Consider the following 20164-nt stretch of genomic DNA (forward strand, 5'->3'; position numbering starts at 1 on the left):
GCTGTAGCAGATTCATCATACAGTATGCTAGATGATATATCCTTAGAAACAGAATTCAAAATCCAAGATATTACCATGTTATTATTTCTAATCCAAGCAGTATAGAGATTATGATCAGAAATTGAAGGTTTAGGGATAGAACCGTCAATAAATCCAATCTTGTTTTTGACAGAAATCGCAAGAAGCATAGCTCGGCTCCATGATACATAGTTTTCTTGCCCCGTGAGTGGTTGTGAGACGAGCGTGTTGCCTGGATTGTCTCCATGGTGCAAGAAATATGGATTCGCTGGATCTTCAAGGGGATTCTTGACTGCAGTGTAGGGAAGACTTTGAGTTGAAGGCGTTTGAGGATCGCTTTGGTCAGACGGAGAGTGAGGCTGGGGATCCGTTGACATTTTTGCAACTGAAGAAGATCAAAAACAGTTCAGCTACCGGAATGGATCGTCGGAATGAATGGAGGTGGAAAAAAGAATGCACAGCTTCGCTGGAACAAAGAAGAGGAGATGCAACGGAAAAGAAGACGAAGAACGGATCGTCGGAACGAGATGCACAGCTTCACCGGAACAGAGACACGGTTGGCCGGAGTGAGGATCGAATCTGGGAAAGCTTAACCTTCCCGCTCTGGTACCATATTGCGGAATGAGATCAAAGAGAGATGAAAGAAATCTTGATATCCAATTAATTCCAAAACTGAGAATGAACACATATATATATAAGTCTCTGGAACAGAGTAACTAAATTTGGTTATAGCTGCATAACCAATCTAACTAAACGACAAAAAAAACGGTAACAAAACTAAAACTAATTAACAGAAATACAACAGAAATAAATAAGATAATTAAACTAATAATGCTAATTCCTAATATATATATATATATTTTTAAGGAAATATAGCTGATGGAAATGTCTTCGGTGCTTTTAAAGATCATTGTTATACAATTCTAAATTATTGTGCTAGTGTTATATAATATCTCAATTCAATGCAATAATTCTTTTAAAAAAATAAAATAAAATAAAATTCAATGCAATAATTGATTATAAATGTTATACAAGGTATTGCATTCACACCCAATTTTTACACTTGATTTATCTAATATTCAAAATTACTTTTAGTACATGCTAAATCAATAATAAAATTAATAATACAAATTTAAATTTGCTTCCTTAGGAAATCCTATAAATATCTATTTTTTTATACGAAATATATGATAAGTTTAATTTAATGGATATATATTTTCTCCGATAAATAACACGTATGAAAAGTGATTTGTGGTTATTTTTGTTAAAAAGAAAAAGTGATATATGTTTTAATTTATATTTTTAACCCATATTTTAATTTTTTTTAGTCATTTATTTCCTTCACATAAAGTCTCCACCCCCATTTTGTTTATTATTATTAATACGGTAACCCCTGCAGCCAACATTTAAAATAAATAAATAAAATGGAACCCTCCGTGAGCAGTGAAACACCATCGGACGGTCATCATGAATCCACGTGGCAAAATCTCAGTGGCAGTAGCCAAAATTTGGATTTGCCGCGCATTGGGTCAAACTCAAACCGAAGTATCCAAACGATAGCTTCGGAATTCGTCAGATTTTACAAAACACGAGGCTCGGATTCTCCGAACCAAAAACAACAATCTTACCAAATTTGCTTCGGAGTGGACTATGGACATCTCTCTCACACCATACAATAAAAGACAAAGTTTTTATTCATAATTCTTCTGTAATAAATAAAATATCCGAAATTTACGGGCCTTATTGGTATATTGATCTGGATTCCATTTCAGCCCTCTGATGGCATCAGACGATTGATCGCCGCCGTTCGTTTGAAAACACTTGTTCATTTTTCATGGGAAGAAGAAAACAGAGTTTTTGGCTTGTAGGTCTGTCACCTTGAGAGAAAGAAGAGCTTTTTAAAACAAAACAGTGTGATTGCCAAGTGGGTTTTGCTCTGAAGCTACAACTCAAACTGGGTTCTGCTCAGAACTTGGCTTCTCCCTCTCTGTATTCTCTCTGTGGAAACTATCTATGTTTCCATGGCTTGGACTTTGGTTCAACTCTCTGCTTTTGATACCATGGAGTGATTAAAGGTTAGATTTATGAACAAAAAGTGTGAAACTTTAATTTTTATTTTTTAGTTCAATCATTTTTTATTTGTTTGTAATAATTTTATGGTTGGACCCATTTAAATTTAAATGATCTGCATGTGAAGAGGGTTGGATTTATATTTATTATTATTTTATTTAAATTCTTTTGGTTATTTGAAGATTTGCAGATGCATAGCTTTGGTTTATTCTTGGTTAGGGGAGAGTTGATTTGTGGGTCGATGGAGTTTGTTTAAATCTTGTCTAGTTTTCAGATACGTAGGTCAATATATTAAGAAAGAGGTAGGTTTTGTTAGACCAGCTTATAAAGGGTGAATTCTGTCTCAATTTTTTTTTTTTTTTTTTTGCTTCAGCTTCTAAAGGTTACATCCCATGGAGCCATTTTGATTATTCTCTCTATCTGAAAATAATTATTTGTTGAGAGTGACCACCCAATGCTTGATTTCTCTCTCTAGAATTGTCTTCTCTTTCTCATTCTTCATTAATAGCTTGGGTTAAGGTGGAGAGAGAGAGGTGGTGTGTAATCAATTATATGTACAGAAGAAAGAATAAAAAGAAGGCAAACCCATCTTGGACTAAATTTTCCTGAGAAAATGAAGATGGTAGAAATTCTCTGTTCATTCAATAGCAAGATTAAATTTCAAGTTACAAACCGTCAACCCTTTACAGTATTTTTTAAGTTACCATTTTCTTTATTATCAGTTTCTTGGAGACCTTTTATATTAAATGCCCATCTACCATTTTTCACAGGTAAGGTATGAGATGATAGCTTTCACTGTAAGGACCATAACCACTCATTCTTCGGCCCTTGCAGCTTGATTCAGTTCATACAAACATTATCAGATCGTTTTACACCAAATTCACTGCCACCGTTGGATCAAGTTTTCTACTTTCCGATGTCAAATTCCGAAATCTCATCGGCTTCTTTGCCGTCCTCCTCCTCAACTTCATCCTTATGCTCAATATCAGTCCCTGATATCGATCCTTTGCTCAAGGATTTGAATGAGAGAAAGCAGAGTTTTCGGCGAAATGTGGTGTCGTTGGCAGCTGAACTAAAGGAGGTTCGGAGCCGCTTGGCATCTCAAGAGCAAATTTTTGCTAAAGAAACAATAACAAGACAGGCATGTCGTTTGTGGGTTTTGGTTCTTTTTGTATTTTGTGTATTATATTTTGGTTGGACTTTGAGAACAGAACAGTCTTTTTTTTTTCCATTTCCTTTTTGGGTATTGGTTTATGGAGTCATGCCAAGTTGTTCGTTTGGAACTTTAGTTTTTGGGTGTTTTCATATTTTTCAGGAGGCAGAGACAAAGGCTAAAAACATGGAAGATCAGATTGGTAAATTGCAGAGGAGACTTGAAGAGAGGAATGAGCAACTTCAGGCCTCAACATCTACAACTGAGAAGGTCTTTTTGATAACCCAATTCTTTAAAAGTTTTAGCTTTTAAGATTTGTGCTAATTAACTATTTAATTATATGTTTACTTTTTGGGTGTGTTTAGTTTAGAGCTTTTATACTCATGATTCACTAATTATGGTTGCTAGCTTCCTTTCCCAGCTTGGTCCGATCTTAATTCGTTTTCCCGATCTTTTTATTTTGAAGCTACCAAATACATCTAATATGTTATGTAAAATATCATTGAGTATACTTTTTGGCTTTTTCTCCTTTCTTTGTGGTGGAACCCATTGGTGAAAAGATGGCCAATGATTGTGATGATATAAAACTATTGTTTTTCGTCTTTTGAGAAATTCAAGCAATTTTTTGTCTTTTATGCAAACCATAATTGTTGGTTGTATATTGCTTTCTTATTTTAAAAGTTTTGCGTAGAAAACTCAATCAATTATGTATTTGTTATTTTCAGTTCCAAATTTCATGCAATTACTATATTTTTTTTCTTTGGAAAAGGATCTCGTATGAGATTTGCAATTGCATTAACAGCATAAGTTATTGGTAAATGGATTAAGTTGCCAATTTTACAAAGTTTTGATGGCTGTCACTAGATATAATAGTTCTCATCATTATCTGAGTTTTAACTTCAGCTGAAAGCCTTGCGATTTTTCCCACTTTACATTAGTGAAGGTCGTTGTCATTAAATACAAACTTTTTTCAGGGATAATAATTAGATTTGGCACAAAAAGTGATCTTGCGTGCATATAATTATCTTGCTAAGTGGTGTCTGAGTAATTAGACATAAAGACTTGTAAAAGAAGCACACACTGAAAAATTAAAAAATAATAATAAAGGAGGTTCATACTACAAGTAATGGGTAGGCATCCTGAGAAGGTGGAGATTCTTCAATTAGACAACTGAAAAAAAATGTGGAATTTCCAAATTAACCTGTTAATTCTTATAGGTAGATTTCCATTATTGGAAAAAGGTTGACTCTGTAGTAGTTTACTGATATATTAGTAGCAGTTTAGGTCTTTACATAATAATGGTTCTCATGTGTAGTATATTTTTGTTTGATCTAAGATTATTTAATTGCATAAACTTAGGGAAAAGTTGTGATTTCACTACGCTAAGTTCATATTTGAAATGAGATTGCTTTTGACAGGAATAAGAATAAAAAATCTTCAAATCTGAATTAGGCGTCACATATTAATACATACTTACAATTAATCAATTATCTATTTTCTGATACAAATATTTGCATAGTTTAGAATAACATTTATAATATGAATATTTTATGAACAATTATATGGTTAATTATGTATGTAATTAATCAGGGATCATAATAATGGGATGGATGTAACCTACTAACCCTTTTGAAGCTCATGGATACGCTCTCTAAATTAATTGATCTTCACATGTTTGGAAAACAAGGCCCAAGAGGCCTATTTTTATTCTCACAAAATAAGTGTTAGAAAACCCTAACACTTCGTGGAATTGGGTGGTGTGTGTGGAAAGCTTAGTTAGAGAGAGTAGTCTCCATATCAACCTCAAAATTGTTGTTCTTGTGTTTTGTTCTTAGCTCAACATTACAGTTACGAGTGATAGTTTACCGAACTTCAATGCTTTAATAAGTGTTACTTGTATATTGAATGAGTTTGTAAATGATTAAATCATTGTGTTTTGTGCTTATTATTAAAGATTCAAGTTCATCAATACCTTCTAAACTGTTACTTGTGAATTTGTTTGTTGAGTCATCAATGCTGCTGCCCCCCCTAACAAATATGACAAATGCTTAACATAATTATATGCCAGCCATTTTTGAGATTCTGTAATCTGAAATTGGGTTGATGGTTTTATTGGGCTATCAAATTGCCTTTTATCCGCAAATAATGTATCTTTATGATTATTTTTTCATGGATTAAATATTTAAATTGAATGTTCAAATAGTCGTATGATGAGATAATAGTTGACTGTTGATGATTGCATATGCTTGTAGCTAGTTCAACTTTCCAAATTTGTAAGGTTTTAAGCTGATTGTGCATTTATAATGTAACCCAGCACCTGAAGGAGTTGGATGATCTTAGATCACAGCTTGCAGGCACTCAAGCAACTGCAGATGCTAGTGCTGCATCAGCTCAATCAGCACAATTGCAGTGTTTGGCACTTGTGAAGGAGCTAGATGCGAAGAATCTTTCATTAAAAGAACACGAGAATCGTGTAACTAGGCTAGGAGAGCAAGTAGATATTCTACAAAAGGATCTTAAAGCGCGGGAATCTTCCCAAAATCAGCTTCGAGATGAAGTTATGAGGATCGAGAATGATATAATGCAAGCTCTTTCCAAAACTGCGGCGAACAAGGACTGTGAACTGAGGAAGATATTAGATGACGTTTCTCCAAAGAATATTGAGAACATTAATAGGCTGTTAGTTGCTAAGGATGAAGAAATAGCTAAACTGAGAGATGAGATCAGGATTATGTCTGCTCACTGGAAGCTCAAGACTAAAGATTTGGAAGCACAGGTACAGTCAACTCAATTTGTTGATACTATACAATTTTATCCTTAAGGTTCTTTTGTCAACTGTTTATTTACTGTCTGCTGACTTTTTCCTGAGAACAGTTAGAGAAGCAACGTCGAACTGATCAGGAATTGAAGAAGAGCGTGTTGAAGTTGGAATTCTGTCTCCAGGAAGCTAGATCTCAGACACGCAAACTCCGAAGGGTAATCATGCCTCGTTATTCTGCATAGTTTTTTTTATTTTTTATTCACCAATACTAACATCACTCTTCTTTATCCGGGGACTGCAATAGATCTCAATTCTTAAGTCATCTGTAATTCTATATGCAAGTTGGTTAAACATTCACTGAAATATCTCCTAAGAATTTTGAGTTGGCAATAGAACTCAGTCCTTGTTTCACAGTGGTTAATTTTTCGATATACTTCATTGTAACAGATGGGAGAGCGAAGGGACAAAGCTTTGAAAGAACTCAGAGACCAATTGGCTGTGAAACAAATTGAAGCAGCAAGTGCTGAAAAACAAAATTTCTGGGAAAGTTCTGGTTTCAAGATTGTTGTTTCCATGTCAATGTTGGTACTGGTTGTCTTTTCCAAGCGATAAAAAAATAAAAAAAGTTTTTTTTGCCTTGAAAAAAACTGAGCTAGTTGCTGTGTATAAAAAAACATATTTAAATCCTTTAGTTATAGTCTTAGGAGTAGTTTAAGGAGGCCATTTTGCTTGTAGACATTCTTGTTGTAGAGGTTATTAGTACATAATTTTGGCTGCCATGTTGAGTTTTCAACTTTCATCTTCATTAAATGAAGGTGTTATCGTTCTACTCGTTTTGATTCCAAACCTTCTCAAAGTCAATAGTTGGTATAATTAACTAGTTTTAAATTCAATAATTAAGCTGTTCAAGTGGGTGGCATCCAATGCATGGTGCAGGTACTAATTAGGTGGCACACATAATGCTTAAGAGAATATCTCTACCACCACCTTTTCCTATTGAGGACCACCACCGACACTTTATTCCCTCTACACGTATCTTAGATTCTTAAACAAATTTGATATCTAATATTTCTTACATAAAAGATTTGGTTGTTATTTGACATCTTAATAAACTATAGTATTATTAACGACCATGTACATAGAACGTATTATTATTTTTTGGGAGGTTGGGAAAAGAAATACAGAGTTGGAAGTTTGAGAAACTTGTAGCATATCAATTTTATTCATATCTTTATGAGCATGGGCTGATTTTTCTACTCTCTGTAACAGGTCTAAATGTCTCGTTTTACTTTCTCTTTATCCTTTTATTTATTCCTTTTCTTTTTCATAAAAAAGTTTACGCTGAGTTATGCGAATGGTATCTAAAGATATATGTATGAAATTAGACACCAATATAGCACTACAAGCAGTAGTGTTCCACTTTTTCTTCTCAATAACTATCAATTATGAACGTTTTACATATATTAGAAACTAAAACCAAAAAGCTCCATCTGATAACCATATGATAAGTCTCTCCTTTCTCCAACATTTTAAATCAGCCAAATTAGATCTTTATCTGAAGATCGCATCAAAAAGAGCAAAATTGAGCCTCACTGTTCATGAAAAACTTAAGTAATCTGAATATTCAATTAGAACTACACTCCACAAACTTTTAACATAATATATATACAGAATTATGAGAATCACCCATTTGGAATTTGGATGTTGTATCTATGGTGATGACCATTGACCATCTCTATATCTCCATCAAAGCTTGTACTGCTTACTTACCATTTTAGGAAGAACCGGGTTTCTGCAAACAGAGATATGATCTTGATCTATACAAAAAGCTCTTGATTTTCTTTCCCCCTGAGCAATTACATCCTGACCGTTGATTGTACACGGAGAAGTTTTATCATTTCTAAATTCCCAGAACAACGCTCTTAGTAATTAACGAAGTCACTAGAAATATGAACCCAATAAAGGGTCTCAAACCACCAGCTTTGGACGTAGATGTGTTAAACCCAGGTGGGCTATCCAACCCGAAATCTGGGGTGGTTCCGGTGCTGCTATTCAACACAGTCGGCGGAGTAGAACCGGAGCTAAAAAAATGAAATGGGAAAATAGAAAGGGTTACTTCTCAGTGACCCAAACATGAACTTTAAAATGTGACGAAAGAGAAAAGCTCTCTGCTTTGTACTTACCCAGATACGACTCCCCATGACGGCGATGGTGTTCCAGCCGCTGGATTCGTCACCGTTGGAGTTGCTGGAGTTGATGGGGTTGGAGTCACTGGCATCGGAGTAGGAGGAGTCGGAGTCACCGGCGTTGGAGTTACAGTGAACGGTGAAGCTGGTGTCGAAGATGAAGATGAAGATGTTGGGAAGACACACGAGCCAGTACCTGAAAGGGAAATCGGGAGAAAACCCAGATCAGAATTCAACGTCTAAAGAATGAAGAAACTCCAGTGATCGATCATTTGTAGTTAAATCTCACTTGGGTTGGTGGTAACTAATGTGGCAGTGCCTCCGAATTCGCAGCTCGTCGGCGCTGGGTTCTTTTGATAATAGCTATTGAAAGCGAACGAGGCGTGGCTCTGAAGCGTATTCGGGTTGTAACAGGCCCCACCTTGCTGGATCTGGGAACAGTCGGCTCCACTGCCGCAGGCGTAGTCCAGTGCCGATTGAAGTGCCGTCTCCGCTGACCCACTTTTGGCGATGCACCAGCTCTGTCCCGATACCGACGGAGAGTTCCCCGTCGGCGCCGGAGGAGGGATGGGATTTGTGGGAACCGGAGTCGTCGTTGGAACTGTTCCCAACGGAGGAGGATAGGTTGTGACGGGATTAGTAATGGGTTGTGCTCCGGGTACTGTGATAGGCGCCGGAGTGTTGGATGGGTATGTGACCGGAACATTGACCGGAGTTGTTAAGGGGAACGGCACAGGCGTATCTAATGGACTTACTGGGGTTATGGTTACTGGGTTTGAAGAAGGAACAGTGACGATGGTCGGAGTAGTGGGAAAGATTGTCTCGTGTAAAGGTGTTTCTGGGTCGAGTTTGGTAAGGAGTTGTCTCCGGGCAGAAGTATGAAAAATCTGTTCTTTTTCTCTTCTAAGCTCCTTCACTTCAAAATCTTCTACTTTAGTTAGTAACTCTGCATATAATCCAATCAGCTTACCTCTAATTTGAGTGTTGTTTTGCAAAGATTTGGAGACTTTGTCACTGAATTCAGCTACTTCTTTTGAACTGAGAAGAACAGGGCTCTTTATGGTTAAAACCATTGGAACATCATTAAGAAGAGTGGAAGAAGAAATAGCAGAGTTGGCCTTTTGGATTATAGACTCAACAAACAACTCATCTGGGCTATCTCTTGTTTTGATAAGTTCTTCTTCATCCATGGTTGCTTCAACAATGATAAACGACCTCTTTTCCTTTATGTAACTGATAATTCTACTCAGGTCTTCTTCTTGTCCAGTGCTCAGATTCTTGAAAAACGACAAAGGGAATGCAGTAGAAACCTTAACTCGATTGTCAACACTTGAGCTGCTCAGGAGTGAGTGTAACAATTTGAGACCAGATAGAAGTGTAGGAAGCTCATTTTGTCTTGTATTGCTAGTAGTAACAGTAGTAGTTGCTATAATGCTTTTGATGTTTACACGAGGGAGAAGAGAGACTACATGGGCTTTCAGCCAAGAGACAGAAGATGATTTAGACTTGATCAGATTCTGAAGCTGGCTGTGACTCAAGTAGAGATCAATAGAGACACCAGTGTTGGAAAAAGTTGATAAAAGCTTGTGATCTGACACGAAAACCCGAATCAGAGATGGGGACACATTATTTTCCTTGAGGAATGATATTGTTTCATCTAATGAAGACGGTCTAATGGTTCCTCCTGCATGATGGGAAAACCCCACATGAATTCCTGAAAGATGGAAAACAAACCATTTAAGTTACTTTTCTAAGTACAAGTTTTTGCAGTCTTGACTAACTAGTCACGAACACCAGTAAAAGCAGTGAGAACTGAAGTGATACGTTGCTAAAAAAAGAAAATGTATGATTAGTTTTCATAAGTAGTTATGAATTGTTACAGAAACCAGAAACGGGAAAGTTGTAAAACAAATAGTTTGGAGTGGAGAAGTCACTTACCAGAACAACAACTAATGAGTAGAGAAAGGAAGAGTAAAACCAGGCTGTTGGAAACTCTTCTGGTGGCCATGATAAGCAGAGAGGTAATTCTGGGATTTAGGAAGAGGCCCCAACTGATAATTTAAGGTGATACATGTAATGCCGAGCTTTGAAGAATATTTCTTCTTGTAACGGGTATAAAAGGGAGAGAGAGAAAGTGTTGAAGATAAAAGGTGGGGGAGGAGAAAAAAGGTAAAGAAAGATTACAAAATTGACAAAAATAAATTAAAGAAAAGACATTGCTTTGTGATGAAGGATAGGGGTGGAAGCCTTCCTGTCTTAAAACAGTAGAGAATATAAGAAAGAATCCACCTTGCTTTTGGGCTTCTTTCACTTTCCCAAAGAGATATATAAACTCAAGTCGCAAGATATAAAGCAGCAAAAACAAGTGGGTAGCATAAGCACATGCATATAAAAGAGACATATACTAGCTTATACTAGTACTTTCCAAGCAAAAAAAAAAAAGATGAACAAAGCTTATACGGTTATCAATTTCTAATTTCCTTTCTCTCTCTCTCTCTCTCTCTCTCTCTCCTTTTCTTTTTTGAGTTAACTTTTCATAAGCCTACTCAGCAGCTGTTATGTTCATATTCAGCCATATGACACCAGAAAAAAAAGGAATTAAAGTTTTTAACTTTTGAATGAGTGGAGCAGTCTGACGAGCTTTAAGAATTCATTATCTTACTAAAATCAGCTCCTTTATGATGTATTTCATACTATATACACATTTTGGGATATGTTTTTGATACTATACATTATCATAAAAAAAAATTCTTCGACAAAATAATATATATGTGCAAATATAAAATATTTTAACAATGATTTTAAATCACCTTTTATGTCAAAATTGATTTATGAAATATGATTTTACTCGTAGTATGTAAAATATGTAAGGGTGTTTTAAATACTACCATTCATACTTACTAATAAGAAAAGCGTGTAATAAGCTTGTAATATTACTTTCGAAAAAAAAGTGCTTGTAAGATTAAATTTTGATTGTTATGTTCTATGTATATAAATTATTGCATTTTTCCCCACAAAAAAAAATATTGCATTTTTGTTGGTCAAGTGAGTTAAAAGTGGCCATTATCGTAGTAATGTTTCAATTAAATTAAGTTTGTAAGAGATCAGTATGTAAAAGAAGAAAACTAAAAATTATTCCTTAATAGTTTATTTTGATGAAAATGGTTGTTTAGGGGATCATTTGAATTTAAAATTAAAAACAATACAAGATTTTTTTGACGATATTTCCACTAACGTTTTTCAGTAAAAAAATAAACAGAACAAATGATGATATCCCTATATAATATATAGATATTAGTAAAAGTGATTTGGTTTTTTTTCCCCATGTCCCTTTCATCTGAATTTCGATGGATTTTTCTCTCCTGAAAAAAATTGCAAAGTATAGCAAAGTAGGAAAGTGAGTTTACTACTTCCTTGCTCAGATGACACACCACTAAGTTTAGAGTATATCTAAAATACTAAGGATAAATATGCCTAAAAAGTCTAGATATTTGAATGTATAAATTTACACACAACACACTTATTATAATGTGTTAATAAGAGCATGTCGGTCTTCCTATTCTCATGACAAACTATTGCTTTTTTTTTTTTTAAATGTTTGTAATTTATCACAGCTGTAGATTAGTTAATAATCTGCTCCATAATTTTAATTTTTTTTTACATCAAGTTAAGTGAAACTACTCATAATATTTTATCGCAGCTGTTTATAATTTTTGAGAATCCTCCATAGCAATTCCTTTGTTTTGCACGTGCAAGCTATACCCCTAGTATGTATAAACTTTACTTGCATTTAGATCAATGGTTAAATTGTTAATAAAGACTTGAAAATGGTTAGATGACCAAAGTTAATAAATTAAAGGGTCAGTAAGTATTGTCTTTGTAGTTTGTATTAGCCAAAAAGAACGATGTTAATTAATTAATATATGCAAAAGATAAATATTTAAAATAATTTAAGGGCAAGAAAGTCTTCCAATGATTTTTTGTTTTTTTTTTTTGGTATTTCATTCCTATTTTTAAATAGTTACTTGTTGAGTAAGGCTTTGATATACACATATTTCTTAACCATTAATCCCTCATGTGAAATATCTTGCTCAGAATATTCCATGAAGCTCTGCATCATCATGGTCCCGGGATGAATAAACAAACGTACCACATCCATTCAACAAAACCATGCAAAATTATTTATTTTAAAAAATGTTTTCTTTTTCTGTTTGTTTCTTTGCCTGATTGTGTTAATCAGCTTCATACTTTTTATTTTCATCAATCAATGCCAATATCTTTGGTGGGACTTTATTATATAAACAATTATATATCATTCTAGGTTGGTGTGTTAAATTCGAGCAAATTAATAACAATGATAATTAGCAGTAAAAAAAAAAAAAAAAGTGGAACTGACCCTCATGTTTAATATTTTCTAATGCTTATTTTGTCTTCCTGCTGACTACATAGAACATATAATATTAATACGAGTAGAGACAACCCATGTGAAATTCAAAAGAATGAATCAAAAGCCCATTGTGTGACTAAAGTTCTGAGCCGAAAGCAAACACAAAGATGGTCATACAGTCATTAACGGCGATAAGGTTGAGTAGATTTTTAATATTCAAGTGTCATTGTATGTATATAATGACCCATAAAATTAAAAGATAGGATACAGTTATGATATATGGGTACATTCAATTTGAGATATTTGCTTTGAGGGTTAAATTTTCTCACTCTTAAAAGTTTGGAATGGATTATATGGTTGTCCGTTTCCAATCAAATATTTGCAATATACTTATTAGAGCAATTCAATGCCATTTGTGAGTGCAAAATTAGAAATGTGAGAAATAGTGCCAAAAATTTGGTGGGGTTGGTGAGATCAGCATACCAACATCTTTTGAAACAAATCAGGTGATGTTCAAGTCAGAAGATAAAAAAGTCAGTAGCAATAATATAAAACTTCAAAAGGAAAATACTTTGAATGATGCTAATATTTCTTGGCTAAGGTGTTGTTTGGATGGCACACAAAGGCGGGTTGAAAAGAACAAGTTGTTCTAGTATAGTGCATAATGACATAGCAAATCTTTCTTCCAGAGCAGAAAAAGGGAAATGATCTACCATAATCAACAATTCTCATCGATATCCAAATACTTGTTCCATAGAATGACGTGTAATAATTACCATGACAATTATCAGCGTGTTTTGAGAATAACTTTTAGACAGAAGAAAGAAAAAAAAAAGGTGCCAAGTCTTTCTGTTGATGATATACAATGCAAAAAAACCATATTTTCTTTTCTTTTCTTTTCTTGTGCAGGCAGCTTAGTCATCCAACTCAATAATTTGTACATGTTCAACCAATAAGTCACTGAAAAATGGATCAAAAATAGCTTCTTTGGCAGAACAATACTTTTCTAGACGCTTCTTCAAAGAGCGCAAATCTCTCTCGTTCTTTGAGGTACGTTCCTACCACACCATTAGATCAGTCAAAACCTATAATATCACTTTCTCTATATCTGATTATACCATTAAAGTGCTTAAATTCAAGAATCCATGACTATGAAAGATCATTCTATCATGGTAGCCAACACTTAAAGCAATTCAGATTAAGAAAGAACCTCCAATTTTGTAAGCTTTTTTTAGTTTAGGCTCCCCGCCTAACCCTACAATTATTGGAATTCAGGAAACTATGCTACTTGCCATGTAGGCACCTCCTACTCAAACCTCAGACATTGTGGGAGTAAACCACATGTCTGACTGTATGAGCTACCTCTCCTGGGTCATATTTTGTAAGTTTAAGAAACCTCCAAAGCTACAAACCAAAGTTTTAGAAGGCAATGTAAACAAATCCTGTTTGTACCTAAAGGAGAATTCAAAATTGGACTGAAGGTAAATAAACAAAAAGGGCATCCTAAATATTGTTAGCACAAGAAACGCAGAAAGGCCCTTACAACATCAAAGCCAGCTACCCATTCTAGAATATGGATTCAAATCAATAAATATGCAGTTTCTTTAAGCTACCAGAAATAAAAAAAGTTTGAAGAAGTTGTTTAAGGAAAGAAAGAAAGCTTACAAATGATTTCTTCAGGAGTAATATATCCACCAAGTATTGCAGCCACAGCACATTTGTTTTAGGGAAGCTGTCGAATATAGTATGCTCACATAAGATTAAGAATCCATAAAAAATTGAAGCAAAAGATAATAGTAAAAGCAAAAAATAATTAGGATCCAAGATAGAGATCCAGGTTTTTCCCTGGATTGGACCACCACTTTTTGAAATTTATATGCTGAATTCTGCCTATTTCGCTTTAGGAGGGTTTCCCAATATTTTTTTTTTGTGTGTCTGTGTATTATTGCTTTTTACCATTCAAGAACATATTCTATCCAGTACTTTATAATCATGCATCACTATTTCTCAACTGTACCTTCCCTCCCAGCAATCTTCTGTTAGCTCCTTCATCTTCCGGTAAGTTTCTGACTGGAAGCAGCATGAAAACTAAATTAGCTTTGTTTTACAAAGATAAACTTACTAATGTAACATTAGTTCCACATCACCACTTCCTTACTTGCTTATCTCCTTTGGGGCCTTTAAAAAGATAGGGATCTGAGGATAGGTCCAGAAAAAGTATGTCTTCGCCTGTGCACCCATGACACTTGTTAGCCATGCTACTAAAATTAATACTCAAGTGGATTATATAATTTCTAACCAGAGGGAAAGAGAAAAAGGATACCAGTATTTATTCTTGAAAGGGTAAAGTCGATTATTGAAACCGATAATCCAAATGTCTTCACAGACATTTTCTTCCCCTCAAGAATGAACTGCACAGTTGCAGAATCATTCCTACTTAAAAGGACATTTCCCCTGCAATCAGATGCATCTCATTAAACTGCAAAATACTCTCCACAAGCAATCAATCAAAACCACATTTTGCAATATATTGTACCAGTGCATATCCCGGTGTTCGAATTCATATGCAGCTTCAGCCACTGCAAGGGCAGCTGTAACCTGGAAAGCACAACAAAATAATTACACAATTACAAGTCAAAGATTCTTGGTTACAGGAAATATGAATCGATAATATGCACGACTGCAACTTACCTGAACCAGGAAAGTCAATGCCTCGTTGAAGTTTAGAAGTACAAAGTTCTCAAGATCCTTACCACCATGTTCTAGGACAAACATGACATAACGCTGCATACAAGATCACCAGTTGTATAAAACAATCAAATAACATATTCACCTCATAAACTTGTATCAAACCTTAAATAGAAGATGCAATTCAATTCTCTTTATACATATATAAATAAAATACTCGAAATATGTGCACGTTGTTGGTATGGTAGAGATGTCAAAACTTGATTCTAAAGATTACATAAATACAACATCAGGTAAAAACAAACCTGTTTATCAGGAAATTCATTCGGATGATCATTTTCTGAACCATTATTTTCATCCCATTCTTCCCACGCCTTGATCATAGTAGCATCATATGAACCCTGGCATACCTTTAAACTGAAATAGGTTGAGGTCAGACAGTAATATCTAAATAAAATTAAAGTTCACCCCCATTGAGCATGTCATTCAATTAAGATGTGCATAGGAAGAGTTTTGATCTTGCTACATATATGTCTAATCTAGATATCATAAATGCCCAGTCAGAACTCTCAAGTCTCAACAGCCTTCAGCACTGTGTTCATAGCATCCAGGATGTGAAAGCTGTAAGTAAAGTAGGACTAAAGTAGGGAGTAATAGTTTGTTTCTGCATAATGATATAGTTGCAATTGCACCTTGCAAGAAGAATCATAAAACTTCGATCATCCAAGTCAGATAGATTACATACTCTATTGTTCCAATAAAAGTGCTGCACACATTACGAGCATCTTCCTGGTGTTGTCTTAAACAATTAAGAGTTCGGGAAAGTACAACCTCCTCAAGCAGTTCTTCTGATCGCTGGAGCATAGCAACCACAAACAGTCAGCAGAAAGCAAAGCCTGTTAACACAATGACAATACTTGCAGAGGTAGGACTAGGGTATGTTGATGAATGCTTGCCATGATGATAAACAGCTGGTTTAGAACAACTTTTTTGATAGTTCTATACATCTTTGTTGTCTTACCTTCGCTATCAATATTTTTATTAATTGACAAAACTGTTGCAAGAAGATAGAGATAGGAATACCTTTTGCACTTCTCCATTAACTCTGAAGTCTCCATCTATAGGAACTATTTTGCAGACATAACTTCCAGCCATAAAAGCTTCTCCAAACGTCCCTTCTCCAATTTTAATGATCTCCTGTGGATCACTAAATTAAAAAAATATATATATTAAATAACTTAATCAGGATACAGTCATGTATAATCTTGTTTGTGAGGTAAAATGCACAAACAGAAATCATAACCAAAACCAGTATTCCAGTATCACTAAAAAAAATTAAAGCCTAAAATTATCTCAAGCACTCTGACTTGAACAATTCAACCAAAAAAGAAAACAAAGAAAAGCCTGACTACAAAATATATAATTGGATGTCAAATGACAGAGAAAGAAAACTGGAGGACCTAAAAATATCACCAGAGAACTGTTGGATAGACTTTCACAATGCCTATAGAATAGTTAACATGCCATATCAAAAAAAATCCTTGACCATTAAACTACCGACTTAATTTGCCATCAGATAAATATTTTTGCTACTTAGAGAGTACAATGATATAGAACTACTCATAAAATCAGAACGCAACTCAAGCCCTGGACCCTGAGCCAGGACTGAGAATAAAAATATGAAGCTTAGTAAGTGATTACTACACAAGTCATGCATAATAAGACTACTGATGAATGCAGCATTCTGTTTTGTGTACATTGGTTTGATTCTTGAATGTTAATATCATTTGTACAGCCATGAAAAAATAAATAAAAAGAATGAATGTGAATAAAGTGTTACTAAGAATGAATGTGAATAAAGTGTTAATAACATGCGAACCATGTTTGATTGATTGAATTTTTTTGGTTTTTTAGGAAAAAAAACGAGTAACTGCTACACACACGTAAATATACTAAGAGCAAGAAACATACCAATATTTAGAGAAAACGTCCTGAAACTTAAAAGGAACTGACTGTTCACATACTGCTAACAGTGTAGCAAATGGATTAAACTGCACAGCATCTGATGAAGAAGTTGATGCAAGTGACAGTTTTTTAACTGAAGCTTCTAATTCTTCAGAACCCTCATTGCCCACATCCTCAACCTTGTATGATTTGGATGTGGTCTCGGCATGAGGCAAACGAGAACAGGCTTTGGCAGAAGATTTTTCAGGAGTTTTCATTTTCTCAGAGTCAAGGTTATCACAATCTAGAGGCCCCAATGTAATAGATGGAGTTCCTAGAATCTTCGACAGCGTGCTGGAAGGTCCACAGGAGTAGTTCAAATTCTTACAGATTAACCACTTGTTTAGTCTTGTGGACAAATGTGTTAATGCAACACTATCAGTCTGGTTGACCCCAGCCCATGTGCCAAAGTTCTTGGGAGAGGGGCTCTCCTCCAATAGTTCGAAGGCATCAACCTCTTCAAAATACACCCTCTCCATCTCAAAATTTGGAGGTTGGAAATGTTTTCCCTGATCGCAAGGACACAAGGTAGCATAAGTACATGGTATACACAAAGAAATATTCTCAAATACCTTTATCCGTTTAGAATTTAAAGCATCAAAACTTCTCTGATAATGTCAAACAAAAACAATTCATTTTGATCTAGTTCTTGAGACAATTTAAATCACATTTCCTTGTTCTAGATACAAACAGTTGCACCGAAAATATGATTCAATTCAAAGCTAAGATACAATTTCATGCTGCATACTACATACTAACAACCGCTGGAAATACAAAGAAACAACATAAGAGTAGCGAATTCACACTTTGGGTCGAGGAGGCTTTCCCTTTCTCTTGGCCTTCTTAAGTTGAGGCTGGTGATTAATGCAAGTGCCAACGGCAATACTAGTCCGACCTCTGTCAAGCATACATGCCAATAATAAAAACTTAAGATAAAAACTATAAATTTAAAGAAATAACAAATAATCATTACCCAAAATCCAAAGTCAGAATCGATACAAGATGGAGGAAAAGAAAAATGAAGATAATAAGATACTCTTTTAAGAGTAATCTCAAAAGAGCTATGGTTACGTATACTCAATCGGTGTCGCCAAAACCCACTTAGCATATTAGAAGCAACCAAAAAGAGAAACTTGCTATAGCCTACAGCGCAAATACTAGGAAGAAAATGTAAATTAAAGTCTAAACAGAAACCCAAAATGGGCTCAGAAACATAGCACTAAAGAAATCAGAAAACAGGGAGATAAACCTGGTAGAGAGTGAACGATTCCAACTGATACGTTTCGTCTGAGCAGGGGGAACCAAGCTCAGCCTATGATGAATCCCATCACCTTCCGAGCCCAATTGCTTCCTGAAAATTCCGAAACACAATAGAGTGTTTAAGAACTACAAAGCAAGAAAAAGTTGCCCAGGAGTAGAACGGAAATAAATAGAAAATAAAAATTAAAACTTACGGAGGAACAACATCTGAAGGGGTTTTTGAGGCTTTTCTTCTTCTGTAAAACACTTCAACATGTGACTGTTGTTGTTGTTGTTCGGAAGCTATGATCTCTGACCAGAGATCGACGCCATTACGGCCTGAAGCATAAACTAAATACCTTGTAAGAAAAGAAATGAAGAAAAGGAAAGTTTTAAATGTTCTAATGTTTAGTTTTCTCTTTCTACCTGTATTTGAAGCCATAGCAGCAAGAGAGAGAGAGAGAGCGAGTCTGTCAGTCTGGGAACTGGGAAGGCGGGAGTTGACACTTTTTAAGTTGGAAATTGTACGAGAGAGTAGAAGAGGAGAGGATGGAAAGAGCCACATATCAAAATGGGCCTATACTACACCTTAATGTTGGGCTGGGCCATTATCTTAAGGAAAATCTCACATTGTAAACTAACTTTTAATTACAAAAATAACGTGTTTTTTTGTGAAAATTACATTTAATATGGGTTTTTTAATAAAATTTTCAAAAATATGGCTTTTTTTTTAGTATTATTTTATGGCTTTTTAAAACTTTTATTCTATTCTATGGGATTTTTTCCCATATTTTTGTATAAAATCATTATTATGCCATAGTTAAATTTCTAATTATATTTTTAAATGTAGAAGGATAATTATGTAATTTCGTGTGTAGAAGGGTTATTATGTAATTTTGTAATTATTTATTTAAGTTTTTATATTATGTGGAAAAAGTAATATTTTCAGTTTTTATATTATTTAGTTTTATTTTAATTTTATATAAGGTATTTTTTACTTTTTATTTTTGTCTGTTTTGACTGAGAGGTTTCGCCCTTTCTTGTTCTGCAACGGGTGCTGAACAGTGTTGGCGATCAGTGAGAGTGGCAGGCGGACGGTTGTCTTTTCGGGCGGACGGCTGTTGTCTCAGGCGAACGGTTGTCTTCTCAGGCGAACGGTGGGTGTTGAGCAGAGTTGTTTTGGGGGTTTCCATTCCTCTGTATTTCACGGTTACTGTTTCTCAGGCGAACTTTGTGTAAGGATTTTCGTTTTTCCTTCTGGTTTTCATCATCTACACACACACAGTTTCTTTATAATATGTGATTGATTTTGATTTTCTCTACATATAACTTGATTGCAAGGGAAATGGCTCGTGATAGGTTAAGATTTTGTTTATGTGGTATTTTAGGTTTTCAATATTTTAGGTGTTATCTGGTTTTTATGATGGTAAATGTCATTGTTGAAAGCAGATCTATAGTTTTGACCATATTTCTTGTTATATATATCCTTCACTCTGTATATCTCTTCTGTTATCTATGGTGCCTGTAGTAATAATCATGTGTTTGTGTGTGTATATATATATATATGTTTATCTTTTTTCTGACTTGTGTGTGTATATGGTTTTTATGATGAGTCTTGTTATATATATCCTGCACTCTGTATATATTTTCTCTTATCT

The 20164-nt window shown here is 34.8% G+C and overlaps 3 protein-coding genes across 4 annotated transcripts; 1 reads left to right on the forward strand and 2 right to left on the reverse strand.

Annotated features, from left to right (window-relative positions):
- The first annotated feature begins 1781 nt into the window (after nt 1-1781).
- On the forward strand, nt 1782-6833 carry LOC133788321 (nuclear envelope-associated protein 2-like). The gene is made up of 6 exons (XM_062225755.1): nt 1782-2093; nt 2859-3229; nt 3404-3511; nt 5556-6017; nt 6116-6217; nt 6450-6833. Exons 2-6 carry the CDS (start codon nt 3005-3007, stop codon nt 6612-6614), a joined length of 1062 nt encoding a protein of 353 aa, XP_062081739.1. The 5' UTR covers nt 1782-2093; nt 2859-3004; the 3' UTR covers nt 6615-6833.
- A 563-nt stretch (nt 6834-7396) lies between these two features.
- On the reverse strand, nt 7397-10463 carry LOC133788320 (uncharacterized). Its single transcript, XM_062225753.1, has 4 exons — nt 10127-10463; nt 8478-9902; nt 8186-8384; nt 7397-8083 (listed from the first exon to the last, which is right to left on the reverse strand). The coding sequence occupies exons 1-4, from the start codon at nt 10194-10196 to the stop codon at nt 7903-7905; spliced, it is 1875 nt and encodes a 624-aa protein (XP_062081737.1). The 5' UTR covers nt 10197-10463; the 3' UTR covers nt 7397-7902.
- A 2822-nt stretch (nt 10464-13285) lies between these two features.
- LOC133788322 (serine/threonine-protein kinase haspin homolog) lies at nt 13286-19062 on the reverse strand. 2 transcript variants are annotated; one of them, XM_062225756.1, is made up of 15 exons: nt 18933-19062; nt 18722-18857; nt 18517-18618; nt 18074-18164; nt 17235-17776; nt 16347-16470; nt 16009-16118; nt 15569-15680; nt 15267-15359; nt 15112-15173; nt 14899-15029; nt 14734-14804; nt 14593-14645; nt 14241-14307; nt 13286-13633 (listed from the first exon to the last, which is right to left on the reverse strand). In XM_062225756.1, exons 1-15 carry the CDS (start codon nt 18946-18948, stop codon nt 13490-13492), a joined length of 1854 nt encoding a protein of 617 aa, XP_062081740.1. In that variant the 5' UTR covers nt 18949-19062; the 3' UTR covers nt 13286-13489. The 2 variants fall into 2 exon arrangements, with proteins under 2 accessions (XP_062081740.1, XP_062081741.1); XM_062225757.1 differs by having other exon boundaries at nt 18722-18845; nt 18933-19042.
- Between the last annotated feature and the right edge of the window lie 1102 nt (nt 19063-20164).

The sequence above is a fragment of the Humulus lupulus genome, chromosome 7 (assembly GCF_963169125.1).
Source record: "Humulus lupulus chromosome 7, drHumLupu1.1, whole genome shotgun sequence".
NCBI classification, from domain to species: domain Eukaryota; kingdom Viridiplantae; phylum Streptophyta; class Magnoliopsida; order Rosales; family Cannabaceae; genus Humulus; species Humulus lupulus.